The 19,274-nt window shown below is 35.5% G+C and overlaps 2 protein-coding genes across 4 annotated transcripts in view; one reads left to right on the forward strand and one right to left on the reverse strand.

Moving 5' to 3' along the window:
- Nucleotides 1-1,152: 1,152 nt before the first annotated feature.
- On the reverse strand, nt 1,153-11,007 carry LOC149067084 (ataxin-3-like). Its single transcript, XM_089252835.1, has 7 exons — nt 10,790-11,007; nt 7,682-7,846; nt 5,727-5,863; nt 4,956-5,110; nt 4,457-4,729; nt 1,515-1,646; nt 1,153-1,360 (listed from the first exon to the last, which is right to left on the reverse strand). Exons 1-7 carry the CDS (start codon nt 10,811-10,813, stop codon nt 1,302-1,304), a joined length of 945 nt encoding a protein of 314 aa, XP_089108961.1. The 5' UTR covers nt 10,814-11,007; the 3' UTR covers nt 1,153-1,301.
- A 163-nt stretch (nt 11,008-11,170) lies between these two features.
- LOC149067085 (hapless 2-like) overlaps nt 11,171-19,274 on the forward strand; it is a 29,194-nt gene continuing 21,090 nt past the window's right edge. The window contains exons 1-4 of one of the 3 annotated variants that reach the window (XM_089252996.1): nt 11,171-11,490; nt 15,469-15,609; nt 16,965-17,102; nt 18,200-18,348. In XM_089252996.1, the coding sequence (XP_089109122.1) occupies nt 11,263-11,490; nt 15,469-15,609; nt 16,965-17,102; nt 18,200-18,348 (656 nt within the window). In that variant the 5' untranslated portion in view covers nt 11,171-11,262. The remainder of the gene's footprint in view (nt 11,491-15,468; nt 15,610-16,964; nt 17,103-18,199; nt 18,349-19,274) is intronic. The other 2 variants (XM_089252995.1, XM_089252997.1) reach the window with 2 other exon arrangements.

Consider the following 19,274-nt stretch of genomic DNA (forward strand, 5'->3'; position numbering starts at 1 on the left):
TTATAAAAATTAATTAGAATCTCTTAAAGTTTGAACGAAAGTTATTAAATAGGCAGCAAGAGCTAAAAATTTACTTTTAAAGTCATATCAGCCACAGGTATCAGCCCATTACAGGAAATTATGGCGAGTCTAAATTTGACCACTTGAAACAGCAGTTCTAAGCATTCTTTAAAGTACAACTAGAAGCCCTGCGGTTAAACAAACATCTGGTAAAAATAGTTAGAGAGAAAAAATAACCAAGGATTGATATTCAGTGTGTGATATGCTTCTGAAAAGCAATGAGGACCAATTTTCAAGGCTCAAAATTTTTACTTTAGTTTCCCAAACCAAACTGCATAAGATAAGCAAGGATGCTTTATTTATTTCACAATATCAAATTATTTTTGTTTAAAATCATTTGCTGCTTAAAATAACAGAATTTCGAGGGAGAAAAACATATCAAGAAATAGAGATGAAGTCTTAAACTTTTTCCTTCGTTTAATAATTTGTGAGAAAAATGCCAAGAATTTTTACGATGACTCAATAGTTCCATTAGCGAATTGGAGCAGAAATTAATTTTTTCTGTCTGATGGGAGAAAGAAAACGGGTGAATTGAAAAAAACCTTTCTTACCGTTTGGAATAGACTTAGGATAATTAGGGGAAGTCACAAGTTTTGGCTTTGAATCAGCATCAAGAAGTGGGCTTACCTTCATGCTAACTGTTTTATTTAAAATATAGCAGCAGCAATCAAGTCTTTTGGAGAAGAAAATCAGATAAATTTGAAAGAAAAAAAGATGAATATGGTTTTATAAGTTTTTATGATGAATTAACTATTACCTCAAATATTCTGTTTACTATAAAATATGCATACAATTAAAGTAATTATATAACCAATTTATAAAATCGTGTAAAATTTCAATGAGGTATTGAAAAAAATATGTTAATATACAATTTATAAATACAATAACGGGTATCTAACAATAATTCACGAGTACAAAATTGGGCTCAGTCATTGAGCGCTCTAGTGAGCAATAGGTTAAAGAAGCCTGACCTTTCAATTTGTAATAACATGAAAATTTTCAACAAATTTACTTGAAAAAAAATTTAATCTCAAATCAAAAATATTTTATCATCAATGAAAATAGTGTATATAAATATAATTTCCAATCAAATGAATAACGAAAAATCATATTTAATACAGAAAAATAAATTTTGTATTTCATGAGCATTCATATAAACATTTTAGAGGAGTAATTATTTGATTAAATATTCAACTAATCAACATTGATATTAAAGTTTCTGTGTAAAAAAAATTAATGACTCAGGTTTCCATTGACATCTTGAGAGCAGCTTCCAGCATTTCTTGCTCGCTCATCTCCTCTGCAGAAAGGAAAATATTTTCCATCAACATAATATATCAAGCAGTAATATAATTGTATGCCAGTAACACGGAAAAATTTCACACTAAAATGCCAATTTTAGCTTCTTTTTTTTACTCTTAATATCAACTTGCTCATAAAAAATGATTTATTACCAGGAGATGAAACTTTATTATCACAGATCTCTCCAACTCTATTCTCAGGAGCGATAAATGGAGCGGAACTTGTTGAAGGCCCCGGACTATGTAAAGGTTCCGACTGCAGTCGATTTATCCTGTTATTATAATCTGTAATTTATGTAATTTTAAATAGGAATCAAATGAATTATGCAGTTAAACTGTTCAATATCTTTCTCGACCAATAACTGTTAAATAATTTTGTAAGAAAAATTACACATTTATGGTTCATATTTGTTTTAATATAGTAATACTAGCTCATAATACCTTCATGGTTCATGTTTGTTTTAATTTTAAAAAAAAGAGAAAATTGTTTTTTTTATTAAAAAGAAAGCTTTTCGGTAGACATAGTCTTCAGAATCAGGAAATATTTGAAATAATATGAAGAAATTTACAGATTACAGACTCAAAAATGTGGGACAGTAAATTATTTAAAACCAAAACTATATACAGCTCTACTACAGAGAGTTTCACAATTAAAAAGCTGATTACAGCCCACTCGTATCATTTGATGAGTTGTAGTTGAATAAGTAATTTGCACCACAAAATAAAATGACAAGTTCAGCTAGCAATGCTTTACTTCTCTATACAGTCAACGCTAGTTTTTAAGAACCTGTAAAGATGTGCAAAATAGTTCAATCAAAAGTTTATAAATAGGAAAGATGTTTAAAGGAATAGCATATTTTTTGGGACTAGAAGATTAGTTCGTAAAACAGAGTGTTGACTGTATTTACATTAGTTATACTAGTCCATAGACTATGTTTATATTTTGTGCAAGAAAGATGCTTAGAGTAGAGATTTTAGCAAAGTTATACCTCCATTGGTCCATGTTAACTTTCATTAAAAAAATCTTTTATTTATATAAAATGCATTTTTACCTATTGCAATGCTTCCTATTGTAATACTGGATAATTTAAATAAGATTTTACAATCGGCTGAGATATGGAAAGGTGTTAAGGAAGCTTGGAGATGTGTTCAGTATTTGATAAATGAATTTAAAAAAAAGTTCTGGAAAAACAGAATATCAAGTGGAATCTTTTGATTATGAGAAGAATTATTATAACAAGACTGAGAGAAATAAAATATACTGAAAAATGCTCAAGAAGGATCAAAGTTGATGGGGAAGAGATAATAGAAGGGCACCTAACCCTTTCATGAAAAAATCTTCCAAAGTGGGAATATTTGAAAGAATGTGGCACAATAATCTCCACAAAAATTACATCACATTTCATAGAACACAACTAAAGTACTCTCAGTAATCCAGCACATATCGGACCAGGAGTAAACTAGATTATTGGAAGTTCTTCGAAAAACTATTAAAAATCAAAACTAAAAAATAGTAAAAATTATACATCAAAACTATTTAAACCACTGTACACCAGATTTTTTAATAAAATGTGTCACTCAGGCATATGGTATTTTACTGGCAAACGGTTGATTCTAGAGGCATACTTCCAGTTCGAAAAAGTATCCAAATAATGTACAGTACGAACGAGAGCCACTACTTGTCGAAAAGATTCGTGCTTGGAGAAGACCATGGACTGGAGGTGCATGAGGATGGCACGCATTCAAGAACTAGAGGTGAAAAATGTCTAAAAGTTGATGGTAGATGAAGTGATGGATCTCTTTTGCATGCACCAGCTAGTGTTTATGGACGATAGCTTGTCTGAAGAAGAGAGAAATGAGGTGGAGTCCCTTACATATATAAAATGAGATTAGAGATATGTGTAGAATGTGGGAATCTGTGCAAAACTCTGTAGAAAAGATCCACCCAAATAAAGCTGTGGCAATGTGCAAGCAATGAATCTCTCCAACAAAAACACTGCAATTTACCATTTCCCAGGAATCCTATAAAAAAAAAAAAAAAGAGGCAAAAGCAAATGTCATTGGATTAAGTTCTTTTTGAAAGTCACGTAAAAAGATCACGCTTGCAAATAACAGTGAGTCTGTAAATAAATCGTCCTAAATGATAGCCCTCTCTTTCTCTCGTTTAGAGTAAGTTAATTTGTAAACATTATCGTATTGTATGTTTATTTATGGCGTTATCTATATTATGCATTATTTATTGCATTATGTATAATTATTGTGTTTAATTATTGCTCAAATGCCATTTTCATTAGTCATTTTTTAGGGGAATGAATAATTGTGGAACGTTATTACCCGAATTTCCATTATTTCCTATGGGGAAGTCTGGTTTGAATAACAAGCTATTTAGATAACGAGCATGTTGGTAGAATGAATTAAGCTCATTAACCAAAGTTCCACTGTATCTGAATTCAAAAAACGGAGGAAAGTTAGAAGAAAGCAGCATTAAATATGGGGAAACCATTTTGAACCAAACCAACCTGCATTTAATGCTGTTTTTTCCCAAGTTTTTTGAATTCAAATATCTCAGTGAATATTGCACTTTGAAATGCAGAATTTTTTTTTATGTTTTTGCATCAGGAGAGACTGGGCAACAACTTTATAATTGGGTTTTCAGCACAGGGTGTACGTATAAAACGTTAACATTTTTATTTTAATAACTATACAATCCCTTGCAACATAAATGACACACCTGAGTACAATACGTTATTTGGATACTTTTTCTAATTAGAAGTATGCCTCTAGGATCAACAATTTGCCAGAAAAATACCATGTGCCCTAGTGGTCTTGCATTATGAAGGTTACTGTCTAAGTCCAAAGGCTCAAATCCGGGCAAGAACATCAGAAACAAGTTCTTTACCCACTGAGCTGGGGCGACCACCGCTTAGATGTCCCCATTTCCCACCCAATTTCCACTGGTTGAAAATTGCCATATGGCAGTATATGACCGGAATTGGTGTGGTAAAATAGCAAAATGCCATACACCCTGTGTAAAAAAATCAAAAATTTACAGAAACGTGTGTGAATTTGTAAATTTCAAAATATAACGCATGTACCTGTTAAGCTCAGCGACAGAGCTGCCTGTATTTGTTGGTCTTCGAACTCCATGGACTTCTCAAGACTCAGCTTTAATGTTTGCTGCAAAGCTCTCTCCTCTTCTGCTTCTTCTGTAGACATTGTCAGCCTCTGTTCTTCTGGGGACAAGTCTTCCACCGCTTTTATTTCTGTCAACAGCCTCGGCTTAACCAACTGCACTACAGGTTTCTGACAGAGAATTCTATCAGATGCACAATCTGGTAATGTGCCTAGAACTATAAATATAGAATATCCTGCAAATGAATGAAAAATAAAATCATTAGCTATGCATCCAAATAAATATCCCCAAAGAACTTTAAAAATTCAATATCAAAATATTCACTATTAAAAAATTATACTGTACTGTAAGACCTATGTTATGTATGGCAAACTTCCAAAGTGTGGTTGGCCATTTCAGTAACACATACACATTTGTTCTGTACACCTATCTAGGAAAAAGAAAAGTACACTAAAACATACCTTCTTGAATGAGCTGTGCAAGAAACAATGAGAGGTACGTGTCAGATATGAGTTCCGGTCCGCTAAGAAGTGAATTCAAATTAAACCACTGGTAACCTATTTTCCTAATTGTGAACCAATGATCCCTATAGTTACATATAAATGCCTTGTGTTTTCTGGAAAAAAAAACCCCATGAAAATTACAAAAAATACAAATATCTTTTACAAACATGGTATTACTTGCAAATTATAAATAACTAATTATTTCATATCAGGCAACACTGTTTTGAGAAATTGAAAAATTAGTTTGTAAAATCGAAAGTTGTTAAAATTTTTCATGTTGACTAATCAGAGGTGGCCATGTCGCTATTGTTATTTATTAAAGTTTCCGGATACACCCATCCTTCAGGAATGCTTTGATGTCTCTTTCTAAGTGGGGTGTGTCCAGTCTTTCAATGTAAATAGATAACACCGACTTTTGTATTTTCTATGCTTCTTTTATCGTTTGTTTTTTCTCAAAAGAGGAAATTTATGGTAACAGACTTGAGTAAATTGGCACTCTTTAGCTGCAGACCTCATTTTCAAGGCAATATAAGTTTGTAGTGAGAAAGTAAATTTTTGTGAATCATGAGTGTTGTTGTATTTACTAAAAAAAGCCTTACACAGAGCAGAACTTTTTACTATGTAAAACAGAAAGCAAAGTGACAGTAAAATTATAAAAAAGAAACAGTCTACGTGTTTTCAAACAATATATATAATTTGTTTTGATTCAGAAAAGAGAAACAGACTTACGTAGGATCTCTCTGGGCATCTTGTGCCACGGTGTGTTGACTCTTAAAAGGAATGAGCTCCAATCCCCAGACTTCGAGTGCACTCGCAATAACTTGCACAGAGAAATATCCACTGTCATCGACATTACCAGATGGTTGCTGCACAAAGAAAACACAAACGATATAAAAATGTTATGTGATGATATACACGCACATATAAGGAAGAAAAGATCCAAAGGTTCTGGGACTGTGACAGCATGTGACAACACAAGCATATGTGCATAGTGATCTTTTACTTGTACGTTTCTCTCAGTTATAACATGATTTTCTGTACTCTGTCAAAGATATAGCATAATAATGCTATTACAGTGAAATCTCGATACAACAATACTCTTTAGACCATGAAAAAATGTTGTATGAATTGGCGGCAGTTTAATATTCGACCAGGGCTGGACAAATCTCAAAAAAATCTAGGTGTCCAAAAAAAAAAAAAATTTGCCTGAAAAAAAAAATTAAAATAATGCTTCTTTTGATTTTTTCAAGGCAAAGTGAACCTCTTTCATGTTGACAGATATGCTACTATAAATTCAAAATATTTTGTGCTGCTCTCAGCTTACAATTTAGTAACCACACAATGAAAATTTTAGGCACCAATATCAATTCTTTTGATGCGACCTGGTGCCTGGGATTTGTCCAGCTCTGTATTAGACTATAGGCACTTCCCAACAAGACCAAAAAATATAGCTGTATCGAGTATTGGTGCAGCAGGATTTCACTATAACTTAGGCTTCCCTCACTTATGCATCTTTTTTTTGTTCCCTTGCACCACCACATAAGTGAGAGATCACTGTAGTTAAAGTTTTGATGGTTGATATATTTTGTCATTCCCGCAGTCAGAAGCCATGGAACATGACTGAACATCGGAAACAGAGATGTGTTAATCACACAATTGTCTTTGTCTTGTGTGATTTAACCCTTTAAATTCGCAAAAAATTCCATCTATATTTTTTAGCCCCACTGTTTTTTTTAACTAAGAAAACATCAGTCTGGCCAATCGCATAATTTTGGGACATTCAACCTGGCATCTGATTGATTTGTCAAGCCCTGCTAAACGCTAAATTACAGAAGAATGACTCTCAACTTTTTCTTTTCACTTAATACAGTTAAGTTAATACAGTAGATACTTGTTATAGCGACCACATGCATTATTGCAAATGTTCCAAAATGATCGGTACAATAAATCCCAAATATTTCGATGTTTATCCCATGTTATTTCTCATCGAATATAATGACCTATAATACCATTTGATCCAATACATTGTAAGAATCCAGATCTGCTTCTCCCCCATCTATTTTGTTGCAAATAAATATATAAAACAGATTACAGATAGTTAGAAAAATGTTATATATCGAGGATTTTAATCCATTAAATAGGGGTTTGGCCTTCATTTTTGTCAGAACTTGAGAAAAAATGTCAAATCAAAGAGTTAATTGAATCTTAGTTCGTTATGTCAGTGTCTGACTATATTATTTTCTAACGTGGTGCATATTCACTGCAACTGCTTGAATAACAAAATGAATAACCATTTTTTTTATTTTGTCCAAATATGAATTCTTTTAATCAGTCATTTGGCCATGGTATTCAATTTAATCATAGCATACAAGGAAGTATACAGGCTTATCAAATGACACAGAGGGAAATTAATTGGCCAGATGACTGGTAAAAAAAAATTTTTTTTTAGCATTTGATGTAAAGACTTCCCAATATAACATTCGTTCTCCAAGGAACGGGCGTCGTTATAACTAATGTCGACTGTTGAGATACACATTGAACCAGTTTAAAGAGATTCTAAAAATGATTCACATAATAATAAGACTGCGAATGATGATAAGTGTTATGAAAATTTATAAATACTACAGCAAATGAATATAGAGACAAATCAAAATCAGAATTTTTTTTATAGATTTATCTCTCACTTGCAAAAATTTTCTGTATCCTTCCGAATGTATTCCACCTTCTGCCATCCTTGACTTCTCCTCCTCATCCATCTGCTGAGCAAGCGTACCAAGATCAACTGCTGTAAAATACTCTCCTTGCAATAGTGCATTCAAACAATGCTGTGCACACAATGATCCCTCTTGCTGGAAACAGGCAAAAAAAAGTCATATGAACTATCCACTGTATCATCAAATTTATTGAAACGACAGGGTACTAAAATTTTTTTAAAAGGAAGGAAAATAATTAAAAAAAACCCATGTATCCCTATTCACTACTGATAGGAGAATTTTTATGCTAAATTTGAACATCAAATAAGATACTAGTTTTTATGGGTCCCTTCAAATTATGGACACATGTGCAAATGCCTCATCTGCGGAAAAAACCATGCCCACATTAGGCATGTTCATGAAACCAAATAAATATTTATAGCAGAAGGGGCTTAATGGGCTATAGCTCAAGGATTTGAAGAAATCTTGGAAGCACGGGAGTTCCCAAAAAAAGTGATCTGGAGAGCAAGGGGCCTAGTCAATGGAGAAACCATGAAATATCCAGGCTTTGTTGCAAGAAGTAATGTAAGCACTTTAGCCCTAAAAGAAACACAGGCATCTCTGGCAAACCAGAATTTATTAATACGTCAAAGATTACACAGAGAGTGTTGTAATGAAAAATATATCAAAGAATCATGTGAAATTTAAAAGGCAGTGGATCTATGAGGGGAAGGAGTGATCCCCAAAGCGAAATGTGAATGTGATAATATTGCATTTAATAAATCCGTTTAAAATTACTTGTATCAATATTTTTGATTAAATAACAAATTCAAAAAAACTTCGACTAAAAAACTGGGGCATTTAAAAAAAAAATCAAAACAGAGAGAAAATCATGACTATCCTAGAAAATACAGTACAATGCAGGACGTATGGTCATCTAATTCACAACAATGTAAAACAAAATAAATCAACAGTGAGCTCTAGATCCGCCCCTGAGTGCAATGAGCACCAAGAACAAACAGCTATAGAAAAGTGTATAAAATCAACTCGTAAAAGGTGCAATCAAGACTTTGTTTAATTAAGATCATAACCCAAGCATGACACTAAAGACATACCACCTTATTCCACACGGACAGTTCAATCTACCTCTCTAGTTCACTCTTGTGTGAGTACAATTGGACACCATGATAATTTCTCAAGAGCGTTGCTGGATTTCAAATACACCAGGATCCTCAGTCACAAACAGTGTCAGCAACTCGCTATCAGGGTGGTGATCGTCTAAATCAGGTTCCTGGTACCAGAGGCACCGGAGCTGGAGGAGTCAAATCCTTTGTCTGAATATTGTTTCAAGAATATAATATTTGACCAATTTTTGTATCTTTTCTTTCAACATTTCAAACATCCACCAGTTCACCAAGAATTCATGATGTGTAGAGATGGATCATTGGTGAATGGAAGTGAAAAGATGACATTTCTGGGCAGCATGTGACAAGAGAATTTATCACTGGCAATTACTTTTAACCATACCAGGAACAGCCCATGATCATTAACAAATAAGAGCTCCAGTGACGAACCCCTGCTCATTGCATCTACATTCTTTGTAACTTCATAAGTTGATCTTCCAGGTGCCTCCTGCATATCCCAATACCGTTACCATTGTGCTATCATGTCTTTTTAAAGGAGTTACTTTGCGTGAGAAGCTGGGTATAAAGGCCCATTTATATGCATTAAGAGATTTAGTATATAACTAAATTTCAAGTGGGCAAGTTCTCAAAAAACTAAAAAAGTGTGCACACATTAAACGTATTCAGTAAATGCTCATTGGATAGTTTATGCGAAGCCCACTGGCACACGTATATAAGCTTACTGAACCGAAGAAATAGAAACAGGTTTATTTACTAAACAACATGTAAGCAGCCCTTAATGTCTGCTAAGTACTTGAAAACTTAAAATTTAGTTAATTACTAAATCACTTGCCGCATGTAAACAGGCCTTTAGAGATCATCATAAAACACTCTGGTATTGGTCACTTCTGGGGCCACCACATCCACTAGTTCATTGCTCCACTGGCCCATTGAGGGCTTAAACCCAAGAGATGTACATTGATGGGGGTACAAGTATACCCTGATTGCCATGGCGTTTTTGGAGAGCAGGTCAGTGAAAGACCAAGCAACCAAAAGAGTATACAAGCATGAGTGAACAGAAGAGTTACCTAGAAACTGTAAACATAGACGTGACCAAAAGAGTGACCTTAAAAAGCAAAGGAGCAGCCAAAATAGTGTTCAATAAAATGTGCAAGCATGTGACCAAAAGAGTGACTCAGAGACAGAGGTGAAATTACAAGGGTGAGGCAGACCAAGGAGGAAATTTTGTGGAATGATTGGTTAAGGTAAGTAGAAAGGGAAAAGGCAGACATAGATCCAGAATGATGTGTTGGGAGAGGTAAATTGTGCAAGTTTGTTGGATCGTCTCACATTTTATAAGACAGATTTCCCCATGTTATTCGGCTCTCAGGAGGGGCAATCGCTCCCATTGCTGCTCCCCCTCTGGGTCAGCACCTGAGCAATGGCAGACATCTTCAACTGCAAATAGAGTGGAGGCAGATATCTACAGCTTCAATTGGAGAGAAGGCAGACATCCTCAGCAGGGAATAGAGCGCAGGCAGGTGGATCCAAGGTGATGTGTCTGAGAAGGGAATTACTGTGTAGGTGAATTGGATCATCCAGTATTTTGCTGGGCAGGCAAATTTCCCCAGAGTTACTTGGCACTTGGGAGGGGCTCCCTCTGGATTCGCACTTGGGACAAGAGCAGAAATTTTTGGGTAGCCCACAGGAGGCAAAACCTTAAACCTACCTATGCAGGAAACCCAGTTTTTGTGATAATGTACATCATTATCAGGTACCCCTGATGCACACAAAACTTGAAATCTTTAGCCCCAAACTAAGATAATAACTAATCAAAATAGTTTTTAAATAATGTAAATTAGAAGATTTTGTTTACCTCACAAAGCACATCAATAAACTTGGACTAAATTAAGTAGAATAAATTTGCAACTTATATTTAAGTAGATAAAAAAATTGGGTTGAAAAGAAGTCTTACTTTCTCATGAAAAATTGTCTCCATGAATAAAGATTAGACACAAAATTCAATCCCTAATTACCCTCTTAGTTGACAATAAAATCATAAATGGAAAGTAGAACGGGGAACCCAAAACAAAAACAGTTTATGCTACACTATTATTACAAGACCGTACAGTAGTAATATGTACACAACAAAAATAAAAATTTGTCTATCAATGAATGACTCGGCTGAGAGGGGCGGGGTTACGAAAGAAGCTACAGAAGAATTCATTGGACGTAAAGAGAAAAATATCTGGACACAGCTTTTTTAGATTTCAGCCACTGAATTTTTCGAAACATTGCGAACTCCGTAGACTAGAGATCCACGTTGCCTTGGTGACGTTCACCGATTTCCTCCATGAAAATGGCCGATTGACCGTAGTCAAGTCAAGTCAAGTCAAAATGGCGGGTAAATAGAAAAATGACAAGTTGTTGATATTTGCGTAGAAAAATATGACGATGTTCTTGACGAGGATGATCTTGATCTTTGGCTCCGTGTTATTGACAGTCATGATGATGGCTCCATTGTCAGCGTCCGTTAGTGTGAATTTACAAGTCGATAGCTCCATCTATAATTGTAGCGTTCCACTGGAGAACGAAAATATCACGAGTTTACAGCATGAGGTTACAAACTGCCATCACAAACTTCGCTTGAGAATCGCTATCACAAATGCTGGGAAAGTACGTGATGTTGTCAATATCTTTCATTATATAAAAATTGTTTGGTATTATAAGGGAGCCCTGTGACGGGGAGGGGTGGCAACTTGGGTCAATGATGTAGGAAGTCAATGCATGCCCCTCCAACAAGTGTGAGGTCCAGAGAAGGGCCGTCTTAAGAGTATCGTGGGCCAAGTGGTTTTTCGGAGGCCCTACCTCGAAAATTCTCGAAAAATTCAACTACTCATTTTTGGTGTGATCATGGGAATGACCTAGAGCAGCTTTTCTCAACCTATGAGTCGGCGGACCAGATGTAGTCCTCGATGATGGCATAGGAGGTCCACAGACAGATTTGATAAAATCATTCATCCGCTGTAATTGATATTAGTGATATTTTTATCCATGTGGGTTCAAATAATATTATACTTTCATACTTAGGTTCACCATTGAGAAGAATGCATGACATTGTGATCCTAAATATGGGATATCACTATATTTTGCCAAAAATTGTAATTTTTCGCTTTAAATACAATTTTATAATTACTGCTAAAATTGCTGAAGGGTGCGGAAATAAAGGACTGCTATAAATTGCAGTCAGCAAAAATATACAGTACCTCACAAAAAGTATTGAAATGATCACATGATAACCATATTTCATTGAGAAAAGTACGGTAAACTGGGATCTTTAAATAAGATAACAGATCTCCCTAAAATATGGAACAGTGCCAATTGTCATTAAAAAATGTAGCCAAAAGTGGACACAATCGAGGGTTTAAGCTGTGGTCGAATTTTTTGCAAAATGCGAAAGAAAATCTTAGAATGCGAAAGAAGTAGTATCCACTTTCACAAAAATGCATACAGGAGGTACAAAACGAGAAGACATCCAACCATAAATCATTAGCATTGTAGCATTTGGCTGAAGCTTTTGCCCCCATTTTCGCTAAAGGAATTTTTTATCTAGCTGGTGCAATCACCAATCATAATTAAAATTGCAGAAAAAATATTAAAACTGACAAATAAGTGAGATGAATATTTATGATTTTTGCCATAATTATCATAATATAATTAAAATTATGAAAACACTGTTTGATCATTTTTGTCGCACCACTGTCATTTTCTGCACACAAGTGCTAATTAGACTGGGACCTACAATTTAATGCAGATTCCGAATGGCAGGCTTGTTTTTATACTCATCGAGAGGTTGGTGCGCTAACCCCTCGATGGAGGACTCCCTGCAGTAGCAATTTTTTCTGCGCTCATGCCACCATTTCTATTGTACCCCTGTGTCAAGAAAGTTTTCTGACAAGGACGAACCAGGTATCGAACTCGCGACACCTCTAAACATCCTTTGGTACTTTAGGCAAGTATCTTATTGACCTGGGCTACCACGCCCCATGGAAAACACTGTGTGTGTGTGTGTGTGTTACGACTTTAGTAATTATTGGAAATTCAAATACCCCAGAGCAGGGCATGCCAAAATCTGTGATGTATGTCCCAGAACAACCAGCGCTACTGCAGAACAATCTGGAAAAATTTCAAGAAAAATGTGGAAAATGCTTTTATGAGAATTTTTATTGCAAAACATTTCTAGTCAGCCGTTGCAGAACAATTCAAACATTATGCTTTGGAGTTCAAATAAGTATCGTTGAAAAAACAAAAGAGAAACAAATGTATAAATGAAATTATATAGGTGTGTTCCATAAGTGCTCCGCCAAATTGTTTCAGACATTTCACTGGCCTTTGTTTTCACTAAGGTTGAGAAACACTGACCTAGAAAGAGTGTAAGCATGAAAGTCACCAAAAAATTGACAGAGAACGGAGGGGCATGTCAGTGAGCAGCCAAAAGTATGATTGAGGAACTGTGAAAGCATGCGAGTGATCTAGAAAGTGAAAAGCCAGGTCAGCGAACTACCAAAAGAAGTGGTGAGCGAAGAACCAAGTTGGCGAGCCACCAAGAGAGAGTACAATCATGAATGCAACCAAAAGTGTGAATCATATTAACAGGGATGGGTCTAAGTGGGTTATAGCATAGGGTAGGAAAATTTAGAAATGATTGGTCAAGAAAATTATAGATTAAAATGAGTAAAGGGTGACAAAGTCGAGACATCCGGCACTTGAGTGGTTAATGTGTTAACCTTCAGAAGTGGAGGCCTGGATTTGAATCCCAGCTCAGGCAAATATTTGCCGGAGCCTAGAGTCTGAGGCCATTTGAAACCCCCCAAAAAATTCAAGAATATGCAATGGAATCATGATTCAATTCATGAATATACAATGCCTGTATGCCTCCTGCATACAGGCTTGAATCTTGTTTATGTGAGACGAATGGAGATTTTCAGCCCCTTCAATATTTTCTTCGTGTCAGTGCCTCTGCTCGGGTATGAATGTCTACTAACACCAGGGTTTAAGCTAGATAAAAAATTCCTTTAGCAAAAAAATGAAAATGGAGAAAAAAAAGCTTTAGCAGGATGCTAAAAAATGGTAATGGTTGTGGATGGATGTCTACTTGTTACACACCTCCTGTATGCATTTTTGCGGAAGTGGCTACTACTACTTTCGCATTCTAAGATTTTCTTTCACATTTTGCAAAAATACGACTGTGGAGCTTCAACCCTGACTAACACTGACAAATTCCCTGAAAAGATCATGATCAATCTTGTGCTCACACACATTGTAGGTCACTCACATGCTTGCTCACAGTTTTGTTCACTCACTAATCTAGTCCTTTGTTGACAAAAGTGAATTTATGGTTTTCCTGTCCGTGGGGGGGGGGGTGTATATATTTTTCTTCTCTTTCTTCCATTCTACTAATTTACTTGACCATTCATTTCTCAAATTTGCCAACCTGGGCTAGAGCCCGCTGAGCCCCCTGCTGCTGTGGTGGTTGAGTGGTCATAGCGAGGGCCTGGGTTTGAACCCCACTGGCACTACAGTGGTGTTTGGCTAAAGTTTGTTTTCCGTTGTTTCCAACTTTGAGGCGAGAATGCGAGCCGATCTCTTCTGTTAAAAAGTCTCTCCCACAAAGGGCAACAGACCTACAAAACAGTAAAAATACTCAATCATCATACTTCACTCAAAATTTGAAATATAGATGACAGCACTGAAAAATCAGACACAGCACTTGATACACACTCAGACTGTTTGGTATACACACTTTGTTCCATACTCTGCCACAAAGCTGGGCTAGAAGAGCTCCCAGCAACAAAATAAGTCTGGTAGTAGAGTCCTAGTATTCATTCATTCAGCTGTCACCCATGTTTCAATTTCTCCATCCAGCTAATTGAAAGAAGAAAAATCACTGCTTGTGAGGGGAACTTCAACACCAGACAAAACATTCAGACTTAGGTGAAAGAAATGCTCTTTGGGACAATTTGGACAGCTGTGCCATCAGAAGTGTAGTGAGTGCCTTCTAGAGGAGAAAAAAACCGGCACTTTTCATAGTGCCGGTTTTCCTTAACTAGGGTTACATCTATGGGGTCCTTGGAGAGATTTTGAGGAGTCTGAACTTTGGATGAGAAAACAAATAACTGAATACATTGCTGTATACTGAATATTATTTTGTGAAAGGTTCTCTGACCCAGGGTTATCTTAAAAGCATGATGCACCTCCCCCCCCGAATCTATTGATTTTCCCAGAGGCGAATTCTTGAAGATTTCAACGAGATCTCATTTTTGTGAGGGCCCATCTCTTTTCTTGAGGGGCCATGCATTAAGGAGGCATTGCTCTGACCTCCATTGCCATGGCTCAGGGATGTCTGTGAAAAACAAACGGTTAAGAACCCTTGCTGATAAAAGAGAGGATACATTTTCAGCAAAGTTACTATGCACTATAACTTGCCAAATACCCAAAATGTCTGAAAAGGATGCCCAAAAATTTTATCTCACCATAGGGAAAATTTGGCTTGTTTAGATTTTAGCCAAATCATAGAAAAATATTAAACAAAACAGTTATTTCTTGACGTACTGAAGCTATCTATAAATTTTCTTTATTACTTTTTCTTAACAGTCTCTTGAAAAGCCGGAATTCGCAATCGTGAAAGATGCTCTGGATCGTGCAAGTGGGCTGAAGCTAACGTTCCTTAGTCCAGTTGTGTTAAAAATTCGTCAAGAGCAGGTGCTTTTGGGCTATCCACTCAAATACTTGAGCGTAAGTGTTTCAAAAGTTTATGATTAAAAAGTTAGATTAGTAATTTAATAGTTAGTGAAGATAGGCTCAGCTCCTGCAGAGAGGTGCAAAGGCACTGAGGTTCTGTAAAACAGGGCTGAACAAATACCAGGTCGCCATGGCAATAAAAAATTAGTATTGGAGCCTAAAATTTTCTTTGTGTAGTTACTAAATTGCAGGCTGAGGGCAGCACAAGATGTTTGGAATTTATAGCAGCATATCTGCCATCATGAAAGAGGGTCACTGCCCTGAAAAAATCAAAAGAAGCATCTTTTTGAACATTTTTCTTGAGGCGGAAATTTTTTGGCGCCTAGATTCTTTTGCGGTTTGACCAGCCCTGCCGTAAAATATGGGTCATATGATCATGATATACCCAGAATGAGGATGGGTGGGTTATACAAGTACTTCTAGGCACTTAAGATTAAGTGCCCACTGACACTGATGCTGCCATCTATGAAAGAAAAGTATCAATTTTTTGACTGTGCAATAGACAAATGCATGGCAACTGCTGAAGTTGAACGAAGATTTTCAAAGTTGAAAAATATCAGTTGGGTTCACTGCACAAATTATTCTTCTCAATAGAGCATTGATATTTTCAAACAGTGTAGATGTAAAGATAATGCAATTAATAATGTGACTAATCTAGATGATTAGCCATAACCAGGACCATAGACGTAAACCAAGTTTTGGCAAATAAAAAAATGTTAGGCTGCAGCCAAATTTCTTAGGAGCCAAGAATGATTTTAATCCTCAAGAAAATTGTCTTAAATAATGTTCGTTCAATTTTTTTTGAGACTTTTATCCTTTTCCTATGTTAGCTAGTCATCTGGCCAGTTAATTTCTCTTTTTTTCCTTTTTTAAAAGTTTGAAGCTAATGAAATGTATTTTCCTGATTAAAATATTTTAGGAATACATTGAAACTGACTCTTCACATCATGTTCTTAACTGTGCCTTTAAAGCATCAAAAAGAAAGTTATATTTGAGTAGATAAAGTTGATAATAGAAATAATTAGATTAAAAATCAGCATTACAGCTTATGCCCTCATAACCAGATGACTGGTAAAAGACACACTGTGATGAAATCCAAAAATTTTGCGTCATTAATTAACTCGAATTTAGCGATTTCATGAGAACAAATTTTTGGCATCGATACCAATTTTATAGTGGCCTGGGATTGTCCAGCCCTGAGTGGTTGTTTATAAAGAGTAGTCATTATCAGTATTTATCATAGTTTTATTTTTACAAGTTGCTATCAAATTTACTGTTTTAAAGTCACAATTAAATAAAATTGTTTGATATTAAAAATTATATTTGTTTCAAATTTGTATTTACAACAGGCTGTCAACGCAAATGCTTCGGAAGTTATATATAATTATCAGAACACTGCAAACTTCACTGGATGTGACGATGAGAGTCCTATCAATCCAACTTGCGGCATCAAGCATGAGAGAGGGTTGCCCATCCCATTTAGTCAGGTAATGTTTTTGACTTACAGCTAAGGTTGTAACAATTGCTAGATTAGAATTTCATGTTGCTATTGAGTTCTTATTGTTTTATAATCTTTAAATGAGGATTTAAAACTATGATAATTATTGTGATCTATTTTGCATAATGTCTTACATGAACAAAATAATGTAAATCAAAAGCTCTTAGATTTTACTCAATTCACTTAGAGTCAAAAGCATATTTATGGGGGGGGGGGGGGTGGGGGCTTAGCGAGCTCTACTGTTTGCCAATATGCATCTAGACGTGCGATTCACACATAAAAATTCAATTTTACTCCTCCAAATTTTGTTAAGGAGTTAAAATACTCCTTCAAATTCTAGGTAATTTTAAAAAAAATTATTTCTCTAATCAAAAAATACCCCTTAAAATTTCGGAGAGGAGTTAAATTACTTTTCACAATTATATTTTCAGATAACACTGGTAGGCTATATCCCAGGTTTGCAAGTTCGAAGGAGTGGCAAATCTGATTAATGAGTGGTCAAGTAAATGAGTAGAATCAGAGAAGGGCCAAAAAATTTATACCTTTCCCCCACACACACAGAAGAGAAAATCATAAATCCACCTTTGTCTAGAAGGCGAAGGACTAGGTTAGTGAGTGACCTAGACAGTTTGCTTGCATGAGAGAGTAAGGTACTAGGCCAGTGAGTGATCAGAAAAATGACTTAGAGACAGAGGCGTATTTACTGGGGGGGGGGGGTGCTTTGCTGGTTGTAGCCCATGGTGGCAAATTTGGGGAATAAGTGATGTGATCAAGGAAATTAGACCAAAATTGGGAGACGGGCGGCAAAATTTGTGTAGCCCACAAACAGCAAAACTATAAATTCCCTTCTGCTCAAAGTTGAAATAAATTTAAATAACCGGAAATGCCATATTTTAACAAGTATAAGGAACCTCTTTTTGTAAAAAAATTGGGTCCCAAAAATAATTTGGAGGGGGGGGGGGTTCTTATAGCTATATATATTTTTACATTTTTTCCAAATTTTAAACCGAAAAATCAGGGGGTTCTTTATACATGTTAAAATACAGTATATTGAATTGTTTCATTCTATTTTTTTCTTTAAAAAAGGGCTTTTGTTGCTTCTGTCCTGAATCCCCTGTACCGCAAAGGCAGCACAGAGGTCATCAAGATTGTTCCTTGGCGAAAGCACCCTCTATTAAGCTTGATGTGCTGGCATACAAAGCAAGTGCTCATTGCCTGAAGAAGAGTGATGCTTGGTTTGTGGCTTATCTTTTAATTTGATGTAATCTCTTCACCTAATTAGCCTTTTTTAAGTGTTTTTCCTCAATTATATTTTATGAACTAAGCTGCATTATCTAATTTCTAGTAATTTGGAGGACTTTTATTCATGAGTTACTGAATGATTAAATTTTTTTTAATCATACAAAAAATAAAAAAAAATTCTTACTGATTAGCTGATTAAAAAGAAAGCACAGATTTTTTTTTTCTTCCAGAATTCTATTGCTTTTGTTATCATTACTTCTCTTTTTTTTTAAATTTCTACTTGTATATGCTAGCATTTACCAACCTTTTTGATGCCACAGACCCCCATTGGTGAAGGTCAATGCTCTACTAACCCACTGTAGTTTGACCCCACCAACTTTGACACTGCACTTCCATAAAATCCAAAATGCATTGTTATTTAAAATTTGTGTATTATTGAAGTTTGAAGTAATAAATAACGATTTTACAGCACAAAATGTGTCATTTATGCAATGTCATTAAATTAAAATGATCCCACCAGGGACACTCCTTACAAAGTACTCATGAATCCCAAGTTGAAAAACATTGCCATATGCAGCTTTCCATGTCTATAAATTTCAATTATACAATTTCCTATTTTATTACATTGATTTTTCTTAATTTGCTGAAATTGAATTTAAAATAATCACATATTTCACACTTCCGATCTGGGTTCGAACCCCGCAGTGGTGGTCGGCTGAAGTTGGTTTCCTGTGGTTCCCAACTTCGAGGCGCAAATGCGAGCCGATCTCCCCGTTAAAAAGTCTCGCCACAGAGCAGCAGTCCTACAACGATAAATCATTCAATCATAAAACTTCACTCATAGTCAGAAAAACTGGTGGCAGATGGCAGCACTACACATAACAAGCATTACAGAGAAACAAAAAAAAAAACTTCACGT

Source organism: Pholcus phalangioides, unplaced genomic scaffold (genome assembly GCF_987345545.1).
Source record: "Pholcus phalangioides strain wild (caught in Gottingen) unplaced genomic scaffold, Ppha-v1.0 ptg000031l_1, whole genome shotgun sequence".
NCBI classification, from domain to species: Eukaryota; Metazoa; Arthropoda; class Arachnida; order Araneae; family Pholcidae; genus Pholcus; species Pholcus phalangioides.